The 23,679-nt window shown below is 43.6% G+C and overlaps 1 protein-coding gene across 1 annotated transcript in view; it reads left to right on the top strand.

The window, feature by feature from the left end:
• Positions 1-23,679, top strand: part of LOC122815976 (zinc finger protein 570-like) — a 251,465-nt gene that overhangs the window by 157,529 nt on the left and 70,257 nt on the right. The window contains exon 3 of the mRNA XM_044088860.1: positions 4,970-5,092. Coding sequence (XP_043944795.1) covers positions 4,970-5,092 — 123 coding nt within the window. The remainder of the gene's footprint in view (positions 1-4,969; positions 5,093-23,679) is intronic.

Genomic DNA, 23,679 nt, shown 5'->3' with positions numbered 1-23,679 from the left:
GTGCTACCCTGAAAAATAGACTATGTTATAAAGAACGACATATTTGTAATACTTATGGTCATCTGAATAAAATAGGGACGATAAATGTTATCGATGCTCCCTATGTAAATATATTTTTACTGATACACATTTTATTGATCCAGTGAGAAAAAAATTTAACATTCAAGCTTTTGGAAATTGTGAAACCAAAAATGTGATATATATATATAGCTAAGTGCATGAAATGTGTTTCGTTTTATGTTGGCAAAACTAATCAAATGTTCAAGAATAGAATTAGTAGTCACGTGTCTGAAATAAAAAGAAAAATTAGGACAAATGCTTTGTTTAAGCATATATCAGAAATAGATGAATCACATAATTTTAAGTTCTGTATCTTAGAGAATGGTCATGATTCTTTGAGAGGAGGTGACATAGTAAATATAGCAGAGAGATGTGTGAACAAATGGATACTTTACTTTAGGGCCTTTATTCCTCCTGGCTTAAACAGCTTTTATTCTCTGAATCCTGAACGTATACATTTACGTAACTGCTTCAAGTGAAAATGCTTAATAGACGTTTTTAAAATTTATTTAAAAATAAAATTTGTTTAAAAAAATGTATTCACAAAATGTTTATTTATGAGTTTTTATAGGTATTTTTATTTTATATATATATATGTATATATATATATATATATATATATATATATATATATATATATATATATATATATATATATATATATATATATATATATACATACATTCTTATGACTTTTTTTTATCTTAATTTTATAATATTTCTAATATAGGTATATGCAGTTTACCCTTTTAATTGACATGCTAATTGAAGTGTTTACCAATTCTACTTAAATTGTTGAATCAGAATTATGGTTGATGCCTCAGGAAGCAAATTTTTTCTGTGAAAGTACTATTACGTCTGTATGTGCTAGCGTTGTTCATTAAATTTACCAAATATCTTTTTGTGGTAGCTTCTTTTGTCGTTTGGCTTTTTATCATTCTTGCTGCTACATTAATTTGTTGATGGGCTACTCTGTCTCTACATACAGGTCATTCACACCCACATGCACTATGACAGTTATACTGGTACTTGTGGCTAAGTGACTTGAGTGCTTGTGTGATCTGACAGATCCTAGTAACTGACAGGCAGCTAACCATAACCTCTCCTTATCCAGCCTGGTGAGGGGGACATTTGTGTGTCTCTCTTTTGAGTCGCCTATGACCTGTGTATTAGGTTTTGTGAAGTTTTGCCTTATGGGTTTGTTTGTTGAGACACTGGTGTGTGTGTGTGTGTGTGTGTGTGTGTGTGTGTGTGTGTGTGTGTGTGTGTGTGTGTGTGTGTGTGTGTGTGTGTGTGTGTTATGTGTTGTGGTGGTTGTTTGCTTTTCTGTGTGTATATGTGGTTTCTGAAGGCAGCATTTGGAAGACCTCTGAATTTTTGATAAGTTTCTTGAGTACCTCTGCATCTGTTGGTTTGTGTGTCAAGTCCTTATTTAGTGTGGGAAGTGATCTGCATGTGCTGACAACCTGTCTGGCGTTTGATTTGTCTGTATGTGAGAGTCTTGCCTCTATTTTCATAGTATAACTACATTTGTCACATGTAGTATTTGTTTCAGGATTAAGTGGTTGTCAGTATACATGAGGCAATTGCTACATTAACTGAGGATGCCTATGTCCATCAAGCTGGCTACAGAAATGCTAGGAAAGTGCCCATTCATGATATCAGTTTCTTACTGTGGCTTTATCAGGGAAAGGAATGGGTTAATTAGACTGGACTGTGCTGTAGGCTGATAAATGAGGACATAGGTAACCTGCAAAAGCTGGCCCCATCACAGTTCACCTTTGTTAAAGGAAGAACATGCCTATTGCATCTGGTGGACTTCTTCGAGAGGGTCACGAAAGCAATGGATGAGGACAAGACTATGTACACAGCTTACCTGGACCTGGCCAAGGCTTTGATACAATACCCCACTCAGGCTTTATAGACAAGCTCACAAATTAGGAATAAACCCTTTTATCACCTACTGGGTAGTCAACTGGCTCACTGGTTGAACCCAGGTGGTCAAAATAGGTAAGGCCACCTCGACCAAGAGGCCAGTCACTAGCAGAGTTCCCCAGGAGTAGGTAATTGGCCCATTCCTTTTTGGGATCTATTTCTCTGAAGTGGAAGCAAACTGATGGTTTATGGCTGGCTAAGTTTTATCATCGACTTGTCTGCAAACACTAGCATTCTTCAAGAAGGCATATCTCTGATTAACAAATGGTCCCAAAGCTATGGTCTTAAATTCAGTGCCATGAAATGCATAATTGTACCCCTTGGGAAGTCAACCATCCCTGCTAATAACCATTTGATAATACCCCCTAAGAGTTGACCCAGTAGTGCGGGATCTGTGTAGGTCCATAGAAAGTAACCTTACCTTTGACCTAGTGGTGAGGAAATCCTTTTATGTTGCATGGCATCTAGGTCCAAAGACGTCATTATCCCAGTGTACTCAGCCCTTATCAGAGTAAGGTATGTACTTTAACCAGACGTGTGACAACTACAGTGGCCTCAGCGGTTCCTCACAAAAAATGCAAGGCATAAACATCTGCCTTATGTAGAGCACCTGAAAGCCCTTTCCCATGCTCAGTCTCCTATAGATTGCTGAGGGGGTGTTCTGTGCCTGTCTTTCAAGGCATCTGCAACCCCACACTTATGAATCTCCTGCATATTCGTAAGTCAGTGCCAGATGTACAAGGCCTAAGGACCTGAATTTTGTCTGTGACTTGAAACATGCTTAAGGTACAGATGTGTGTGTCCCAGAGACTGCCCCTCCTATGGAACATTCGTCCCATCCATGGGAAGCAGAGTTTGTCTATTACCCTATTTAAGCACAACCTAGGCCGGTGGATGGGGAATAGAAATTTACATCAGACCTGGAACCCATGTCCCTTATGTAGAGAGGTAGCATGTAAATGTCTGGCCCTCAGTGCCGTAGTTGTATGCAGAATGTCATTAGTCTTTCAAGAAAACTTGGATGAATCTAGGTTAAAGAAACGGAATGAAAACAAAAGTGGATATTAAAAGAAACTACACTAAAACATTTTTTGTTCTACTTCCTTTGCATCTTAAGTGTTTTTTGTTATTTTGTTTGGTTTATATTTAACCTCAGTAGCCTTAAAAGTGTGTTTGGTTTCTTTTTGGAATCTAGGTTAAAGAATTTCCAGTACACAAAGTCCTAACATCAGAGCAACCATTGCTGAAAATTAGCTCCACACACTTACCATGTTCAGCTGCAATAAAATAACATTTAATAGCAATTTAAAATGTTTCTTTTCAGTAAAATCTCAATGCATTCAAATAACTTCATTCATGATAAATTAAAGACACACAGAGCAGTCATGCATACATTAAGTAATGTATAAATGCTATAACATCCAAGTTCTGCGATATTTTCCTGTCAAAAGGTGGGAATGAAGCAGAGTAACAACAGTAAAGGCAGACATTTGTCAAAGACAGATGAAAATAAATACTGTTACAAATAGAAATTCTCACAGGAATTACTTTAAACAATGACAGAAATAAAATATCCAAATATTTATTAAACCTAAAAATAGAAAGAGAATAATAAATGTAACAATAAAATGAGCAGAAGGGAGTCCCTAAATGGGGCTTATCTGAGCAGTAAGCTGGAGAAATCAGCACTGGATCTTGTGAAGAGCCAGAGCATTTTCTTCTTTGGATGTCAGAAAAAGGCTGGAAACTCACTTCCTGTTACAGCCAAAGGCTTCCCTCTCAAATAGGTAGGGGAGTCTGAGCTTTTGAAAGCTGAACAGTACTGGGTTACCTTGGCAGATAACCCAAAATGCCACTAAGGTAGTTGGAATGATGAACATCACAGAAATATAGTAGGCAAGCAGTTGAATAATGTGCTGCATTCCAGATGTACATACCTCATGCCAAATTCAGGGATGGATCTGATAAGGAACATGTATAGTGGAAAGATGACTCTCTCGAATCTTCAAGATATTCCTTTGGAAGTTAGCTGGGCCTGATAGAAGGATTTCCTGACCATGGTGGAAACATCATGACTGAATGAGTGAAAGCTATCCACATAAGTACCTAGGTCTCTTATGATAATATCTGTCTGAAAAGGAGTACCAGTTATAACATATGAGGTAGGAACAACCTTCTGCCAAATGCTAATATGCTACACTTTTTTTAATTTCGAGACAGATTTTTGATACAGCATGTGTGCGCATATTCCAACTGTTGCTGGAGCTGTTGTGTATCAGTGGATGAGATGATAGCAGTGTCCAGTATGTAGTCTTCAGCACACTTGGTCAACTGCACTTCTGACATATTGGCTTGGATGTCAGCAAACTAAATGTCTAGCAGAAGAGGGTCCCAGAACTGATGTGTGTGGTATACCACTAGCTACAAATCTACATTCAGAGGAATTGATCTCTGTGGTGTCCCACTAGCTACAAATCTACATTCAGAGGAATTGATCTCTGTGGTGTCCCACTAGCTACAAATCTGCATTCAGAGAGGGAACCAGCAGCTTTCACAACTAGAGATCCATTGGATTACCAATTTGAAATCCAGTGGACAGTGTAGGGGGGTTATATTAAACTTGTCTAATTGTCAGTAATACCCACAAGGAGGATAATGCCAAAAGCTTTGGCCAGGTCAAGATAAGCAGTGTGCACAGAATGATCTCTGTCCTCGGACTCCTATAACCTTTTCAAAGAAACTTACAAGGTTCAGGGGACAGGACCTGCCATTCACAAAACCAGACTGGTTGGTTCAGGAGTTTGTAGTTTGACTTTATAAACATGTTTTTGAACAAAAGCTTTGTTGAAATGTGTTTGAGTCATTATCTGTCATGTTTATAAAGAAAAATGATTTGACAGTTAATTACAGCAAGTCTTAGAATTTATGTATTGAGGGTTGTAGTTTAATTGTATTTCTGCTTTTTCTTGTGCAGGATACAACATCCCAAAGGACCAGCTATTGCTACTGATTGGAAAACATGACAAACTTACCCCTGGGGTGTTGAAAGGAGAAGAGACCCTACCTCAGATTACTGTCTCTGATGATCCCACCAACGGTAAGTAAATGGCTGATATCCTGTTTTCCTTCTGGCTTCAGTTAGCACACAAGACCTTATTTAGATAGATGTAAATCTTTTTTAATGCCACAATCTTGGTTTTATGTTGCACATGCCAGTACAAAATCTGTGTAGTAAAAACTGGAAAATTCTGTTTTACATATACACAGTGTTGATTACCATGTAATGCTGACATACAGCTCAGACATATAATGCTCATTAGTACAGGTGGATTATGGGTTTGTTTTATTTGCCATGAGGCAGAAACAAGAAAGTCAATGAAATGGTAAGGGGTATTGTGAGGTAGTAAATATATGATGATAATATTGGGAATTTAGAAGTTAAGATTTTGCGGCTTCATTAATAATTTATATTTGTAAACACCAAGGCACTGTAGAGAAGGTTACAAGAAGGGCAGAGGTGTAGCTGGCTAATTCTATATCCCCTGAAGAAGCTCTTCTAATCTGAAGAGGAAAAACAACTTGTTTCTACTTTTAAGTTGTAGCAAACTGCTTGCTACAACAGTTTGTACCCCACACAGTGTTACAGTGCTCAGCTGTGACTGCAAATGCAGTGTTGTTGTTTTAATACCAGTATGCACAGAAGATTGATTGGGTAAGTTGACTGATGATTGCAGCCCCTCCTAACACTTTGCACCTTAGGTGACTGCCCCCTTCACTCCACCCTAGCTGTGCTACTGAAGAAGGGTTCTGGCACCCAGGTTGGTAGATCCCCTGGCTACTAATTTCTTTTACATAAGGCCAAATGCATGGCTTCATACAGAAAGCATTCACTCATTTGAACATTGCTGAATTACTTTAATGGGTCACTACCAAGGTGGAGAAGAAGACATTCTGAAATACCTCTAATACTGTATGTTGTAGCAGCCTGGAATATTAAAGGATATGAGTTTAGGGCTAAAAATAGTTTGATAGATAGGAAACTGACTCAGAGCAGAGAGAGTAATTCAGGTGTTGTGTGTATAAAATAAGGTAAGTAGTGTAAAGGAGCATGATTCTGAGTGTGGTAAGTTTAGATGCAGCAAACTAGGTTGGAGACCATTCTTTTTGGTCCAGACTGGGGAATGTCACAGGGCAACAGAAGAGCTGGCTATGGCCCTGCATACATGCAATACCTAAATATGCTACTAAATATGTATTTAGAAACAACTTGTTACTGTATAAATGTTTAGATCTCAGATACTTGCTATGTTGAATCAGGAAGGGGATAAGCAGGATGGAGTTGGAAATGAAAAACGTGTTGCAGGGATTGTCCCCAAGGTCTGTTTGTATGTTGTAAAATACATGAGGATTATATGTAGCACCAACATCCTTGTTGTATTAATTCTCCCAAGTAATGTTTACAAATACCCCTACCCTCTCTGGAGAGTATCCCTTTCCTTTTTTCAACTTCCTCTATTTGTTCTGTTGTCTCTTATCCTGTTCCTAGTGTAGAGCACTATGTACTTGGGGGAACTCTATCCTCTTATTTCATGTATTCCCTCTTCACCATCCCTTTTCCTAATTTAACAACCACTGTCTTTGTTGCACATCAGTCCACCTTAAACTTCTTGAAGGTCTGTCCTGTTGCTCCCATTGTTGTGGCCACATCCTCTGATGTTGACACTGTGTATAGAACACAAACTGAGATTTTATCCCCTCATTTCTTCAAGCATTGCTAAATAGTATCTGGCTTCCATTGCCAGTTCCCCAGTCATATGTGAACAGGCTTGGGGATAACAGACACTCCTGTCTGGTGCTCCTCTATATGCTTGTCTCCTCTGTTTGACTGTGAGTATTTCAATTTCTGGGTCATCTTGTATATCCAGTATAGGAACTTTTCTCCTACTTGCTTTTATTGCAGTGTCTTCCTAGGAATTCCTACCTCACCATTATCAAAGGCCTTCTGCAGGTCATAGAGTACAGTCCCACCTTTCCCTTCCGCCTTCTGTTATTCACTCTGCATAAACTCTAGCAGGCCCCACCAGTTTGTTTCTGCCCCTTCCCTTCATGAAGCCATTTCATCTTACTTGTTTTACTTTTGGCAGTACTTCATCCAGTCTACCTGCTACTACCATTGCCAAAATCTTGCTGTCAACATTAATGGCAGGTAGGCCTCTAATTTCCCACTTTCTCCTCCTCCTCCTTTACATATCATCAACATTAATGGCAGGTAGGCCTATCATTTCCCACTTTCTCCCTTTCTCCTCTTCCTTTATGTATCATCAACATTAATGGCAGGTAGGCCTATAATTTCCCACTTTCTCCCTTTCTCCTCTTCGTATCATCAACATTAATCGCAGGTAGGCCTATAATTTCCCACTTTCTCCCTTTCTCCTCTTCCTTTACGTATCATCAACATTAATCGCAGGTAGGCCTATAATTTCCCACTTCCTCCCTTTCTCCTCTTCCTTTACATATCATCAACATTAATCGCAGGTAGGCCTATAATTTCCCACTTTCTCCTCTTCCTTTACATATCATCAACATTAATGGCAGGTAGGCCTATAATTTCCCACTTCCTCCCTTTCTCCTCTTCCTTTACGTGTCATCAACATTAATGGCAGGTAGGCCTATAATTTCCCACTTTCTCCCTTTCTCCTCTTCGTATCATCAACATTAATCGCAGGTAGGCCTATAATTTCCCACTTTCTCCCTTTCTCCTCTTCCTTTACGTATCATCAACATTAATCGCAGGTAGGCCTATAATTTCCCACTTCCTCCCTTTCTCCTCTTCCTTTACATATCATCAACATTAATCGCAGGTAGGCCTATAATTTCCCACTTCCTCCCTTTCTCCTCTTCCTTTACGTGTCATCAACATTAATGGCAGGTAGGCCTATAATTTCCCACTTTCTCCTCTTCCTTTATGTATCAGCATTAATCGCAGATAGGCCTATAATTTCCCACTTTCTCCTCTTCCTTTACGTATCATCAGCATTAATGGCAGGTATGCCTATAATTTCCCACTTTCTCCTCTTTCTTTACATATCATGGATCTGAAGTAGTTAACTTCATTTGATCAGCAGCCTGTGGGTATTGGATCCGATTCGGATCCGAGCCGGCAGCTTTCCTAGCTAAAATATCCAAGCTCCAAGCTCCTCCCCCTACCCATAATGCCCTGCCATCTCCCTCTAACCCCCAGATCTCGTTTTCCGCGGCTTCTGTAAGCTTCTCAGAACGAGCTCCAAGCATGGTACTATGAGTTTAGGATTAAAAAAGTTTATTTTTTCTGTCAAACTTTCTCTGTCTTTGTGTGTGTGAACTCTCTCTTAACTTTCTTAACTTTTGTGGGTAGTTTTAAACGTTTTTGTTTAAGTTAAATTTATTCCCCTCCCTCCTCTGCATGTGTGAAGGTGTGTGTGTGTGGGCCTGTTTTTCTTTTCTATAATGTCTGAAGACCCTAAAGCTGTCTTCTGTAAATGTACCGAGTGTGGCCATAAGCTGTCCCCAGCAGATGGCCACACAAGGTGCGTCATCTGCCTGGAGGTTGATCACCTCTCTTCGGGCTGCACTACTTGTGCAACCTTCAACCCCAAGGCTTTGAAGGATAGGAGGACGAAACTTATCCTTGCGGGCCTTTTGCCCCCTGATTCCGCTTCGTCCTCCTCCTCCTCTGTGGCGCCAGCTGCGCTCCTGATCCCCTGGCCGGGACTCAAACTCCCTCGTTGGCCCAGGAGGAAAGGGACGGCAAAAAGAAGGACAAAAAGGATAGGGAGAGAGAGAAAGAGAGGCACAGCAGCCACAAGAGGCGGTCCGAGTCGACCCCTTCGGCACCGCCGTCCAAACAGCTTGCCTCTCCCCTTAAGGTCTCCGGACCTTCCCCCTCTCGGCTCCGTTCTCCATGTTTCTCCCCGGAGCTGGAGGAGGAGACCCGGTCACCTTCGAGGTCATCTAGACGGCCTTCCCGGCCGGCCTCGGTGGCCTCATCCAGATCTACGAGGAGTTTATCCGACGCAGACATGGACCGGATGATGTGTCGATTTCTCCAGGCCCAGCTGCAGATGGGAATGCTCTTGCCTCCCTCTGGGGGGGAGCTCGACACCTTTTTTCACCCCCATTGCTCCTTCTCCGACCCGCTATTGGGGTTCGGAGCTGTCGGGTCCGACTAGCTTCGGAGCTGGGGTAGGGTCGGCGCCGACAGCGTTTCCTACTTTGGCGCTTACTGTACCCTCGAGTCTGTTGGATCTGTTTTTGGATCCGAGCTCTCGGGGCCATGAGTTGAGCGTCGGATCCGGAGGGGTTAGTGGGCCTTCGGCTCCGTTAAGGTCGGAGCACACTACCCTTTCGGATCAGATCGGGTCACCTTCTGCGCCGGTCCGCACGTTGGTTCTGAGGGGACTGCTTTCGGATCTGAGGGAAAGCAGTTCTCCCTCGACATTCGACGTCGTGGAGAGGGTCCTTTCGAGGGATTCGAGGCCCCAGGCTCTTGCTATGGATCCACCCGCCATTCCCGCTCAGACGGGCCTGTCTTCCAACATCCGCCCCAGGGACAGCCTGCGCCTACGTCCCAGATTGTTCCCATAGAAGAACAGGACATTGTTGGTGAGGCCTCTTCGGACAGCCCCCCCCCCCCGAGGAGGTCCCTCACAAACGAAAGTGCAAGAGGAGGCACTTGGACTCACCTGAGTCCCTCACGGAGGACACGGACTTAGAGGAAGGGGAAGGTTCCCCAAGGTCACCCCCGAAGACGTCTCCTTTGGAGATATTATGGAAATGTTGCGCATTAGAGGGGGGTGGTCTGCCCAAATACCTTCCTCGGATGAGTCTGTGTTTCTGGAGGCGTTTGATGCAGGCCCATCTACCTCTTGGGTGTCCCCTCCCGCCGACCCCCTGGTGGACCTCATAACTACCAGGGCATGGAAGGAGCCGGAAACTGTCATGCCAATACCCAAGAGACCAGACAGGATCCTCAGCCCTCCCATGGACAGGACAGTTTGGAGCAAGGGTGCCCCAGTGGATACCATGGTGGTGGCGGCTGCCACTTAAAAGGAATTAGCACAGGAGAGTTCCTCGGTGCATCCTCCAGACAAGGAGTCTCGGATGATCGCATTGGAAAGCGGATGTTCACTTCAGCGACCTTCTCTATAAGGTCACTGAATTATATGGCACATGTGATTCGGCTCCAGCGGGACCTGATTAAAGAGTACGCTGGGTCACCGCCAGAGTCCATGTCGGCCGAGGACAAGTGGACCTTCTCGGCTCGAATGGCCACTCTCAAGTCAGTTCAGGAACAAGTTAACGGCTAGAAAGCTGACACCACCAAAAACGAATGACTTCACAAGTTGATTTTAATGTAAAAACAGACCACAAAGAAACGTAACACAAGCGCTTTCGCTAGGATGTTCCTAGCTTTTTCAAGTTCATACACACTTACAAACCATCAGCTTAAATAGCTGCTTGTGATGAAATAAAACAATCATGAAACAATTAAACAATCAAAACCTAAATTAGAACTAATTAAAACCTTTCAAATTGTAAAAGGTTTTGCTGACTAAAAAATGTGTTTTAAAACTCAGATGTGTTACACCAGCCAATGTGTGCCATTAAAACACTACCAAACTACAGTGCACTTCGTTATTGCACAATAAGAAAAGTAAAAAAAGTAAAAAAACTACATATTAAAATTTATGTTTACATAAATTAAATTATTACATAATAAAAATGTTTGTAGATAGTAACAATTTATCTCATGATAGAACTGAGGATGTGAGCAATACAATAGCGGTCTCTAAACAGGGAATGTGTACATTATACACTAAATCCAGTTTTACTATTTACAACTACACGGAGATTGCAATTGATAATATTGCTTTTGATGTATTCACAAAAGGCCTGCATTTTGTTCCACTAAAAAATTGCAACATACCCCTCACTTTAATAGATGTTAAGCTATTTACTAGAAATCTAAATTTGCAACAACTATTTAAACAGCAGTCAGGTACATCTTTGGAGTTGGATAGGAAAAGTTTATTTAATCCCCCAATGCACTTGCTAATCAGGCTCTTTGAGCAACTGGTTGAAGATGAACTTAGGGGTTTGAAGTACATGCAATCAGATAGAACCAATTTTAAGCAAGTAGAGTTTGATTTTGTTGAAAGATTAAAGGATGAAAACATAAGGGTTATGAAACCCGATAAGGGGGGAGGTATTGTCCTAATGTACGAAAACAACTATGATGACTTTCTTTATCAAATGCTGCAGGACAATAGTCAGTATATGGCAGTTTCTAGAAATGAAGTGCACATTTTTTGGTCTAAGATCAAGTATTCTCTAAATGATCATTTATGGCAAGGGGCCATCAGTGAGAAATTGTATAATTTTTTATTGGTCCCGAAACCTAGGTCTCCCATAATTTTTGGGATCCCTAATTGACCCCTGCCATTTAGACCAATAGTGGCAGGAAGTGGTGGTATAACAGAGCCTTTATCGAAATTTATTGAACATGTAGCAAAAAGATTCACGCATTTGCTAAGTTATGTGTGTAAGGATTCCTGGTAATTTATACAAAGTGTTCCTTGCAATAACTTTGATTCTGATCTATTGATGGTAACCATTGACATTAAAGATCTGTTCCCTAGCATACCTCATGATACTGGGCTGCAATGGTTTGGTGAATTTTTTATGAAAGAAACCAACCTTGGTCCTAATTTAACTAACTTGATTGTTGAGTTCATGGGCACAGTGTTGGAAAACAACATTGTATTTTTTAAAGGTGAATTGTTTAAACAACTTAAAGGGGTAGCAATGGGGGCACCTTGTGCTACCATCTATGCTAACATTATTCTTCATAGATGGGAACACGAGTGTGTATTCATACCCCCATGGAACCAGCATTTGTTATTCTATAGGAGGTTCTTGGATGACATTTGCATCTTGTGGAGAGGTACACAGGACTTATCAGAATTCCTCACACACATTAGTAATTCAACTGATTTTTTGAAATTCACGCATTCAACAACATTGCATGAATTACATTATCTTGATGTGAGTTTATATAAGGACTACAGTAACAAGACGTTTCAATCCCAAATTTACCGCAAGCCCTCATTTTCCATCTCCCTTTTGCACTTTGAAAGTGCCCATCCCTTTGCCCAAAAGAAAGGGGTTCTCAAAGGCCAGTTGATTAGGGCTTCAAGAATGTGCAGCTCAGAACAAGATTATCACAATGAGGTCATGACGCTGCAGAAAATGTTTCTGGAAAGGGGTTACCCTTTAGACCTGTTCCAAGTTTTACATAATGAGGTCAGCAGCAAGAGGGGGACATTGTATTCCCCATTATTAGGTAAAGAACCGGTGAATGATCAACTGGTTAGTGAAGGAGAGAAGAACAACGCAAAAAACAATAATGAATTTTTGGGTCCTAAATTCATATACACTTTTTGCAGTCAGGCAGAGGACATAGAGAGAATTATTACAAAATTTTGGCCACTTTTAACGGCACATGAGGAATTTAGGAACACTTTACCTTATAGACCGAGATTTATTAGAAAGAAGGGGGTCAATTTAAAGGATATGTTTGAGAGAAATTCTAGACTACATAATGCAAAACCATTAATTACTAAAAAACCTGGTACCTTTAAATGTGGAGCGTGCCAACAATGCCATGCAATTTTGAATAGTAAAGGCATTTATTTGCCGTCCAGAAAGATGAGGGTGGATTCCCCTATGCATTTTACATGCAATTCAAGAGGGGTGGTCTACTTGGTGGTGTGTATGTTCTGCAAAAGTTTTAAATAAAGAAGAGAATGTATGAACATTTTTATGATTTAACTAAAAATAAAGAAACTAATGCCCTTTTCAAGCATTCCCTTGTATGCCCTCATCACAATTTTAAATTTATGATTCTCGAGCAGGTAAATAAGGATTCCAGTGGTGGGGACTGGGAAGCCACTCTGGAATACAGGGAACTAGTGTGGCAGCTTAAATTAAATGCAGCAAGTTGGCCCGGGTTAAATGACACCATTAGTATAAAACCCATTCTAAAACTTAGGAGGGCTAGGCTATAAAGGTGGTACATCAGGGGTGCTTTTTGCACACTTTATATATAGCTCCCCTTTCTTGGAGAGGGTTAAGTACAGTTTTATGAGTCACTTGCGGTTGGCCGCTTGTTCCCTCATTGATGTCTTTTATTCACAAGCACTTTATTCATTCAAGCTTTGACTATGCAACTTTAGCAAAGCAATTGGCTTTGCATTTAGTGCAGTGTTAAATATTATGTAAACATAAATTTTAATATGTAGTTTTTTTACTTTTCTTATTGTGCAATAACGAAGTGCACTGTAGTTTGGTAGTGTTTTAATGGCACACATTGGCTGGTGTAACACATCTGAGTTTTAAAACACATTTTTTAGTAAGTAAAACCTTTTACAATTTGAAAGGTTTTAATTAGTTCTAATTTAGGTTTTGATTGTTTAATTGTTTCATGATTGTTTTATTTCATCACAAGCAGCTATTTAAGCTGATGGTTTGTAAGTGTGTATGAACTTGAAAACTTTGTGGTCTGTTTTACATTAAAATCAAGGTGGTGTCAGCTTTCTAGCCGTTAACTTGTTCCTGGTCTGACCCTTTACTCTCAAGTCAGTTACCAACACATCTATGCAGCTTCTCTCCCATGCTATGGAGGGAGTGTCTAGAGCTAGCGGAACGGCCGTCGTCTTACGTAGACAGGCCTGGCTCCATCTCTGAGATTTTGCGGATCCCTTCAAGGTGTCCTTCGCGAACGCCCCTTTTGATGGTTCTACGCTCTTTGGCAAAACCATCCGCAATACGCTTATCCAGAGCGAGAAAGATGGGAAGACGTTGTCTGCCATTGGGATCCGCTTCTCGTCTCCTCAGAGGTCCTACTCCAGGAACCAAAGGGGACAAAAGAAGATGTGGTTCTGGAAAGCTCAACAATCCCGTTTCGCTCAGGATCCCTCGTCCTTCAGAGGCAGAGGAGGACAGGGTGGACACCGGCCTAGAGGCAGAGGGGGGCTGAAGAATTTTGGGTCGAGAGAACCTTTTTCGTATCGACCCGCACAGCAACCCTGAGGGGTTGCCCAACTGCTCCTCTCTGGAGGCAGTCGGGGGGGCGCTTCTCGGAACACCTAGTAAATTGGGAGTCCATTACGACAGATCGCTGGGGGCTCCGAATCATACCCAGAGGCTATTCTATCCCCTTCCTAACTTATCCTCCACAGTCAAGAGGACTCCCCGATGTTCCACCCGATCAGAGGGAGGCAGCAGCATCCGAAATTCGAGGGCTGCTAAGAAAAAGAGCCATCCAGCACGTTCCCCTCGAGCAATCCGGATCAGGCTTTTACTCCAGGTTCTTTTTGGTGCCAAAAAAGACGGGGGACTTACGACCCATTCTCGACCTGTCCACACTGAACCTGTCAGTCGCCAAAGAAAAATTCCGGATGGTCACTATTCAATCCATTCTCCCACTTTTGCAGGAGAACGACTGGATGTGCTCGATAGACCTCAAGGATGCGTACTACCACATTGTTATGGACAGACGATCCAGGAGGTTCCTCCGCTTTCGGCTGGGAGCCAGCCATTATCAGTTCAGGGTCCTACCCTTAGGTCTCACCACAGCCCCCAGGGTGTTCACCAAGGTCATGGCAGTTGTAGGGGCCCACCTGAGGCTTCAGGGAATACAAGTCTTTCCGTACCTGGACAACTGGCTCCTAACCGCCCCCACCAGGCATCAACTCTGCACAGGCAGGGACTATTTCTTACATCTAGCCCGCCATCTAGGGATCACGATCAACCACAAGAAGTCCTCCCTTCAGCCTACTCAAATTTTGGAATTCATAGTGGCCAGGATAGACACTACACAATCCAGAGTTTTTCTGACAGCGGACAGACTTCACAATCTAAGCCTTCACATTCTAGATCTTTTCCAATCATCAGCCCCCCCAGCGGAACTAGTTCTGAGGGCCCTGGGATCCATGGCAGCGGCCATCAATCTGTCACCTTTTGCTCGTCTGAAGATGAGAATCCTTCAATGGACATTGCAAGTTCAATGGTCCATTCTTTTTCACCCCCTGTCTACACCTATTCCCCTCAGCAGGATTTGCAGGGAGTCGCTTCTTTGGTGGCTCCGCTGCAGAGATCTCCGGGAAGGCTGCCCCTTTGTTATACCCCCTCCCCAAGTCACGGTGACCACGGACGCATCTCTCCTCGGGTGGGGGGGCATTGCATGGGCAGATCCGTCCAAGGCACGTGGACTCTCACAGAGACCTCACTGCATATCAATGTCCTGGAGATGAGGGCTGTGCTTCTAGTGTTGCAGGCTCTCCATCCCCTTCTTCCTCCAGGAACTATTGCAGTTCAAACAGACAACATGTCGGTAGTCTGGTACATAAACAAACAGGGGGGAACCAGATCTTATCCACTTTGCAGAGAGACAATGAGAGTGTGGGAATGGGCGATATCCACCAACCGCTTTCTCATAGCAACGCACATTCCGGGTCGGTCAAACATCTTAGTGGACAGGTTGAGTCGAACGATCCTCTCACCTTACGAGTGGTCTCTGAACCCAGCAGTAGCGAAACAAATCTTCCTCGAATGGGGTCAACCTTGCTGCGATCTCTTCGCCTCACCTTTGAACACAAAGTGCAGTGAGTTCTTCGCTCTAATTCGCCCACCAGGGGAAGCCCCCAGAGATGCTCTGGTTCATGCTTGGCCATCCGGTCTTCTGTATGCTTATTCTCCTCTTCCATTGATGACAAAATTCTTGCAGAAAGCTCGTTGGTTGGGGAACAGAGTTATCCTCATAGCCCTATTCTGTCCTCGCCAAACCTGGTTCCCTTACCTTTGGTCTCATCTAGTACATCCTCCCTGGATTTTAGATCCCAATCCAGATCTGATCTCTCATCCATTAGGATTGAAGACCCCAGACCTGGACTATCTCAAGCTCTCAGCTTGGTTGATCCAGTTCCCTTAATGGCTAGGACTCCTGGTATATCTTCCTCAGTTAAGGCCATCCTGGTGGCCGCCCATAAACCATCTACCAGGAAAACATACAAGAGTAAATGGAAACGGTTCTCTGTCTGGGCGGAGCACAGGAACTTGGACCCCTTCACGGCTCCTATCCCAGCAGTTCTAGACTTTCTTTCCCATACTTTTCATCAAGGGGCTAGTGCTTCTACTATTAAAGTTCAGCTGGCAGCTATTTTCCACTACCACGTTGGAAACAGTTCAAGTCCCCTAGTGTCCTCCAAGATTTGCAAAACATTCATGAAAGGAACTTTTTTGTTAAGACCCCCTTATTAAAGATGCAGTGCCTCCATGGGATCTTACCCTAGTTCTTCAAGCTCTGACGGGGCCTCCTTTTGAACCCGCGGCTTCAGTCGAGTTAAAATATGTATCTTGGAAGATGGTCTTCCTTATTGCCATTACTACTGCTAGGAGGATATCGGAGCTTCACGCTCTTTGCAGTAAGCCTCCATTCATCATCTTTCATAAAGACAGGGTCTCCCTCAGGACTAATCCCTCTTTTCTGCCCAAAGTGGCTTCAGAAGCCAATATCAACCAGTCCATCAATCTACCTGTCTTCTTTCCTAATTAGGAGAATATAGACTTCATTGTCTGGATGTTCACAGACAGTTACATTTTTACTTAAACAGAACTGCAGATCTTCGAAAATCAGATCAACTTTTTGTTTCTTTTGCTAAATCCTGTCTGGGGAAACCGGTCACTAAAGTAACCTTAGCTAGATGGATTTCCCAATGCATCCTCCTCGCATACAAAAGTTCTGGTCGTCCTGAGCCCCTGAGAGTGCAAGCCCATTCTACCCGATCTATGGCTACTTCTGCTGCTTTCTGGTCAAGGGTTTCTTTGGATGACATTTGCTCAGCAGCTACTTGGGCTTCCTCTCATACCTTTATTACACACTATAAATTGGATTTAATATCCAGAGGACGCGCATCTTTTTCTCTGCAGTGCTTCGGAATATCCTTCCATAAGGGCCTCCCAAGTTGTTGGTAGCTGGGGACTCTGTCCCACAGGTTGCTGATCAAATGAAGTTAACTACTTCAGATAAAGAAGTTATATACTCACCATAACATTCCATCTGAGTAGGTAACTTCATTTGTCTGCAACCGACCCTCCCTCCATCCCCCGGACCCTTAGTTCATTATCAAAGGATCAGAATATGTCTTTTCCAGATGACATTAGGTGGAATGTATGGTAATCCCTTCCTGTGTTATAGTAATTTTCCTATTGCCTTTTTTTTTGGCAAATTCGATCTGAGGGTTAGAGGGAGATGGCAGTGCATTATGGGTAGGGGGAGGAGTTTGGCTAGGAAAGCTGCCAGCTTTCCGAATCGGATCCGATACCCACAGGTTGAAGACAAATGAAGTTACCTACTCAGTTGGATCGTTATGGTGAGTACATAACTTCTTTTTATCTTGGTCCTCCTTGTACTTTTAGATGTTTTGCCTGAGTTCTGTGTTCTCTTGTATTCTTCATCTAAAACCTTCCACATTTTCTAATATCCCCATTTGTAACATTTTAGGAGGAATCCACCTAGCTTTTCAGCTTTCCCGTCCTTTATCTTGCCAGTGGTATCCCTTTTCCTCCTCTGCATTTAGTTTGTCTCTTCGTTCGTTTTCGAGTACCTATCCCTCTACATTCTTTTCCCACTTCCATTCTGAGACTTTCTGTTATTACCTGTTTGTAATTCTTCCTGTACTATTCCTTTAACCTTTCCCCAATTTGCTCATCTTCTAAATATTCTCCATCTCCTTACGTTATCCTCTGTACCTCTGTCTGGTTCATAGATTCATAGGAGGTTACTAGGCTGTTGGCCGTAGGGTTTTATAAGCCTAGCTATGGTATACCTTTGTTTCCTTATTGACCAAGTGGTATGGTCTATATTTGCATCACGAGTCTATGATCAACACCAACTTCGCTTATCCAAGAGGGACATAGGTGACTCCCCGGGGTAAATTTACAGTCTGCCATCCAGTTGTCCAAGTTATGCTTAAATAGGGTTATTGAGGAGCTCTGTTTTACATGAATTCGGAGTTTGTTCCAGAGGAGTGGCAATCACTGGGAGACATGTCTGTCTCTCCAGCATGTCCTGTTAATGTTGCAGGCTAGGTTAAGATCCCTAGAGCAAGTGAATCTTGTTCCATTTGACTGGCGGATGTGCAACATTTCCATTAGGGCAGGGCCCGAGACTGCTCTATAGGCCAGTCACGTCACCTCTCAGTAGCCTATAAGATACAGAGTAGAGTGACAGAGCATTCAGTCTGTCCATGTAGTCATGTTGAAGGCCCTGAATTTTCTTGGTGAGAAACCTCTGATGTCTGTCAAGCTGCTGTACATGTCTGGTGCGGTAGATACAGAAGAGAGCATTTTCTCTATTAGTGGTCTGAGGGATGAGTGTAGTGGAGTTAAAACATCTTTAGTTCTGGATGTGATGCCCTTAATTATAGATGTGCAGTATAGAAGGCCTGGCTCCAGCCATTGCATACTGCAGGCAAAGAAATATTCAAATTTACCCATACTTGGACTACTGCCTGATTCAGGCGGACAGTCAGGAATTGCTACTTCAGCACCTGACGTTTGTAAAGAGACTCCTAACTTCTGTAGGGTATACCATCAACTAAAAGAAATCACATCTGCTACCCAGCCAAAAGATTGTATTCCTGGGAGCAAGCTTGAACACAACTTCCCAGATGGCATTCCTCACTCCAGAAAAGCAAGTTTATTTGACAAATTACTGGCCACCAAAACCCAGCTATCTGCAAGAAAAATACTGCAAGCCCTAGGGTTCATGGCCTCATGCATTCTCCTAATTCCATATGCAAGACTGCATATGAGGAAACTTCAATGGTACTTAAAAAGTCTCTGGTGTCATCATTCTCAGGACCTGGAAACAGTGATTCCTATCATTTCTTGCCTAAGGACAGAGTTACTTTGGTGGGCAGAGGCTTGCAACCACAACAAGGGACTCACTTTCACACAACCCCACGCCACCCAAACCCTGACAACAGACGCATCAGACTGTGCATGGGGGGCTCACATGGCAGGCAAATGCATTCAAGGCAAATGAAGCCCCGGGCAAATTCACCTGCATATCAGTCAAAAAGAAATGTTAGCTGTACAGAATGCACTGACAGCCTTCAAATACCTTATCCTTCCAGGACAACTGTTGATAAAGACAGACAACACCATAGTTATGTGGTACATAAACAAGCAGGAGGGAACTCATTCCTACCCACTCTTCAGGTTAACCATGACTCTGTGGAACACAGCCTTGAGCAATCAAGTGCACCTGCAAGTTCAATTCCTGCCAGGCAAACCAAATTCACTGGCAGATGACTTAAACAGAAATCTACTGGACCCACACGAGTGGAAACTGTATCCCAACTCATTCAAACTTCTAATCCACAGGTGGGGGACACCAGAGGTGGACCTCTTTGCTTCCCCCCAAAACCATCAATTGAGCAGATTGTGCACCAGAACTTGCCACAGCCAAGCATGGAGAGTGGATGTCCTATCATTTACATGGGAAAACCTCTCAATCTATGCCTTTCCCCCTCTGCCCCTCCTCTCAAAAGTACTACTCAAGATCAAACAGGACAGGCCAAGGACAATCCTTATTGCAGCAGACTGGCCATGCCAGCACTGGTGCATACTCCTACGCAGTCTGACAGCAGTCCCACCCTAGCACCTCCATCAGACCCCCTCTCTGCTGTCCCAGCAGGAGGGACAGCTTTTGCATCCTCAGCTGCAAACCATGAACCTTGCAGCCTGGCTTATTCTCTGAATACATCACAGCAACCCTCAGCAAACAGGTGCTGGGTGTCATCCTTGAGGCCAGGAGGCCTAGTACTAGGAAATCCTATTCAGAAAAATGGAAAAGATACTGTTCTTGGAGCCAGTCTCAAGGTAAGGACACAGCCATGCCCACCTTACCTCAAATCCTAGATTATCTAGCAGGTCTGCTCCACTAAGGCCTATCCTTCTCATCAATTAAGATTCATGGCTCTGCCATCTCAGCTCATTACAATTCTGAGCCACCCCTCTTCTCTCACCCTCTGATCAAACAGTTCCTGAGAGGAGCTAACAATTTAAGACCCCCGAGGAGAGCCCCCACCCCTGCCTGGAACCTTAACTTTGTACCAGAGAAGCTCACGCTTCCCCCTTTTGAGCATGCTGCTACAGCAGAGTTAAAATTCCTCTCTTGGAAAACAGCCTTGCTTCTAGCCATCACTTTAGCAAGAAGAGTGTCTGAGTTACAGGCTCTTATGGCTGTGGAACCCTTCATTATCTTCCATGCGGACAGGGTTTCCCTCAGGACTAACCCATCATTTATGGCCAAGGTGGTATCCAGTGTGGCTTTAAACCAATCCATCCATTTACCAACCTTTTTTGTAATCCTCAGAATAAAGGTGTAAGGATTCTGCATTCCTTGGACGTGCACAGACAGCTCAGGTTCTACCTTGACAGTACTAAGCTTTTCAGAAAAACTGACCAGCTGCTAGTCAGCTTTGCTACAGGGGCAGAGGGCAAGGCCATTTCAAAGCCAACTATTTCCAGATGGATAGCACACTGCATCCATTTCTGCTACAAACACCATGGAAAACTTATCCCACAGGGGATCAAAACTCATTCCACTAGGGCTACCTCAACTTCTACAGCATTTCTCAGAGGAGTCCCTACCAGGGACATCCTGGAGGATGCAACCTGGAGTTCTGTACACACCTTCACCAAACATTACTACTTACTGTCTTTTCTAAATCCAGAGCTGGATTTGCCACAGCAGTCTTACAAGGCCTGCTAGCCAGTCCTACTACTACTTGACTGCCTCCACCCTTCCTCAGCTTTGGGAATCAACCCAAGTGTGATGACTGCAACAATGAAACACTAAGAACATAGTACAGTTGTGTACACTTACCATAAATGTAGATGTTCGAGTTTATTCACTGTTGCAGTCCTGGTTACCCTCCCTCCAGCCCCCTGACTTCTCTGTGCTTTCTACCTTTACCATAACTGTAGATGTTCGAGTGTATTCACTGTTGCAGTCCTGGTTACCCTCCCTCCAGCCCCCTGACTTCTCTGTGCTCTCTACCTTTACCATAAATGTAGATGTTGGTGTATTCACTGTTGCAGTCCTGGTTACCCTCCCTCCAGCCCCCTGACTTCTCTGTGCTCTCTACCTTTACCATAACTGTAGATGTTCGAGTGTATTCACTGTTGCAGTCCTGGTTACCCTCCCTCCAGCCCCCTGACTTCTCTGTGCTCTCTACCTTTACCATAACTGTAGATGTTCGAGTGCATTCACTGTTGCAGTCCTGGTTACCCTCCCTCCAGCCCCCTGACTTCTCTGTGCTCTCTACCTTTACCATAACTGTAGATGTTCGAGTGCATTCACTGTTGCAGTCCTGGTTACCCTCCCTCCAGCCCCCTGACTTCTCTGTGCTCTCTACCTTTACCATAACTGTAGATGTTCGAGTGTATTCACTGTTGCAGTCCTGGTTACCCTCCCTCCAGCCCCCTGACTTCTCTGTGCTCTCTACCTTTACCATAAATGTAGATGTTGGTGTATTCACTGTTGCAGTCCAGGTTACCCTCCCTCCAGCCCCCTGACTTCTCTGTGCTCTCTACCTTTACCATAACTGTAGATGTTCGAGTGTATTCACTGTTGCAGTCCTGGTTACCCTCCCTCCAGCCCCCTGACTTCTCTGTGCTCTCTACCTTTACCATAACTGTAGATGTTCGAGTGCATTCACTGTTGCAGTCCAGGTTACCCTCCCTCCAGCCCCCTGACTTCTCTGTGCTCTCTACCTTTACCATAACTGTAGATGTTTGAGTGCATTCACTGTTGCAGTCCTGGTTACCCTCCCTCCAGCCCCCTGACTTCTCTGTGCTCTCTACCTTTACCATAACTGTAGATGTTCGAGTGTATTCACTGTTGCAGTCCTGGTTACCCTCCCTCCAGCCCCCTGACTTCTCTGTGCTCTCTACCTTTACCATAAATGTAGATGTTCGAGTGTATTCACTGTTGCAGTCCTGGTTACCCTCCCTCCAGCCCCCTGACTTCTCTGTGCTCTCTACCTTTACCATAACTGTAGATGTTCGAGTGCATTCACTGTTGCAGTCCAGGTTACCCTCCCTCCAGCCCCCTGACTTCTCTGTGCTCTCTACCTTTACCATAAATGTAGATGTTCGAGTGTATTCACTGTTGCAGTCCTGGTTACCCTCCCTCCAGCCCCCTGACTTCTCTGTGCTCTCTACCTTTACCATAACTGTAGATGTTCGAGTGCATTCACTGTTGCAGTCCTGGTTACCCTCCCTCCAGCCCCCTGACTTCTCTGTGCTCTCTACCTTTACCATAACTGTAGATGTTTGAGTGCATTCACTGTTGCAGTCCTGGTTACCCTCCCTCCAGCCCCCTGACTTCTCTGTGCTCTCTACCTTTACCATAACTGTAGATGTTTGAGTGCATTCACTGTTGCAGTCCTGGTTACCCTCCCTCCAGCCCCCTGACTTCTCTGTGCTCTCTACCTTTACCATAACTGTAGATGTTCGAGTGTATTCACTGTTGCAGTCCTGGTTACCCTCCCTCCAGCCCCCTGACTTCTCTGTGCTCTCTACCTTTACCATAACTGTAGATGTTCGAGTGCATTCACTGTTGCAGTCCAGGTTACCCTCCCTCCAGCCCCCTGACTTCTCTGTGCTCTCTACCTTTACCATAAATGTAGATGTTCGAGTGCATTCACTGTTGCAGTCCAGGTTACCCTCCCTCCAGCCCCCTGACTTCTCTGTGCTCTCTACCTTTACCATAACTGTAGATGTTCGAGTGTATTCACTGTTGCAGTCCTGGTTACCCTCCCTCCAGCCCCCTGACTTCTCTGTGCTCTCTACCTTTACCATAACTGTAGATGTTCGAGTGTATTCACTGTTGCAGTCCTGGTTACCCTCCCTCCAGCCCCCTGACTTCTCTGTGCTACCCTCCCTCCAGCCCCTGACTTCTCTGTGCTCTACCTTTACCATAACTGTAGATGTTCGAGTGTATTCACTGTTGCAGTCCTGGTTACCCTCCCTCCAGCCCCCTGACTTCTCTGTGCTTTCTACCTTTACTCTTTTTGGCCATATGTTATGGCTGTGGTATTTACTTTTTACTTGAGGTGTTCCACACCATGTAATTGCTTCCTATTTTGGGGGCTCCTGACATCTGGGGCAAGAAAAACTGATGTAATGGCATAGGCTGCCTGTTTTATACCCCTGACGACCTGACATCATGGAAGAGGCAACAGCATCCGATGCAGAAATCCCAAGACTCTGGTATTTGGGCCGACTGAGGGCTACCTGCAGGCAGATAACCCAAATGTGATGACTGCAACAGTGAATACACTCGAACATCTGCATTTATGGTAAGTGTACACAACTGTACGTTCTGTTGTTTCTTCACCACAATACAAACATATTCTTTCTCTTTTCTTTTTGAAAGGCATATTTGCCTTTAGATGTAATTTCTTTATTCCCAGTCTCCACAAAAAATCTTGGCATTCATTAAGTTTGCACCATTTATTTCTTTTTTTTAATTGCTTTAATCTTTACTGCTGGAATATTTCCCCTGGATTA

This window comes from Protopterus annectens, chromosome 11.part0, assembly GCF_019279795.1.
Source record: "Protopterus annectens isolate FY-2018-M chromosome 11.part0, PAN1.0, whole genome shotgun sequence".
NCBI lineage: Eukaryota > Metazoa > Chordata > Ceratodontiformes > Protopteridae > Protopterus > Protopterus annectens.
The sequence above is the reverse complement of the archived record's forward strand: the minus strand, read 5'-3'. Positions and strand labels throughout refer to the sequence as shown.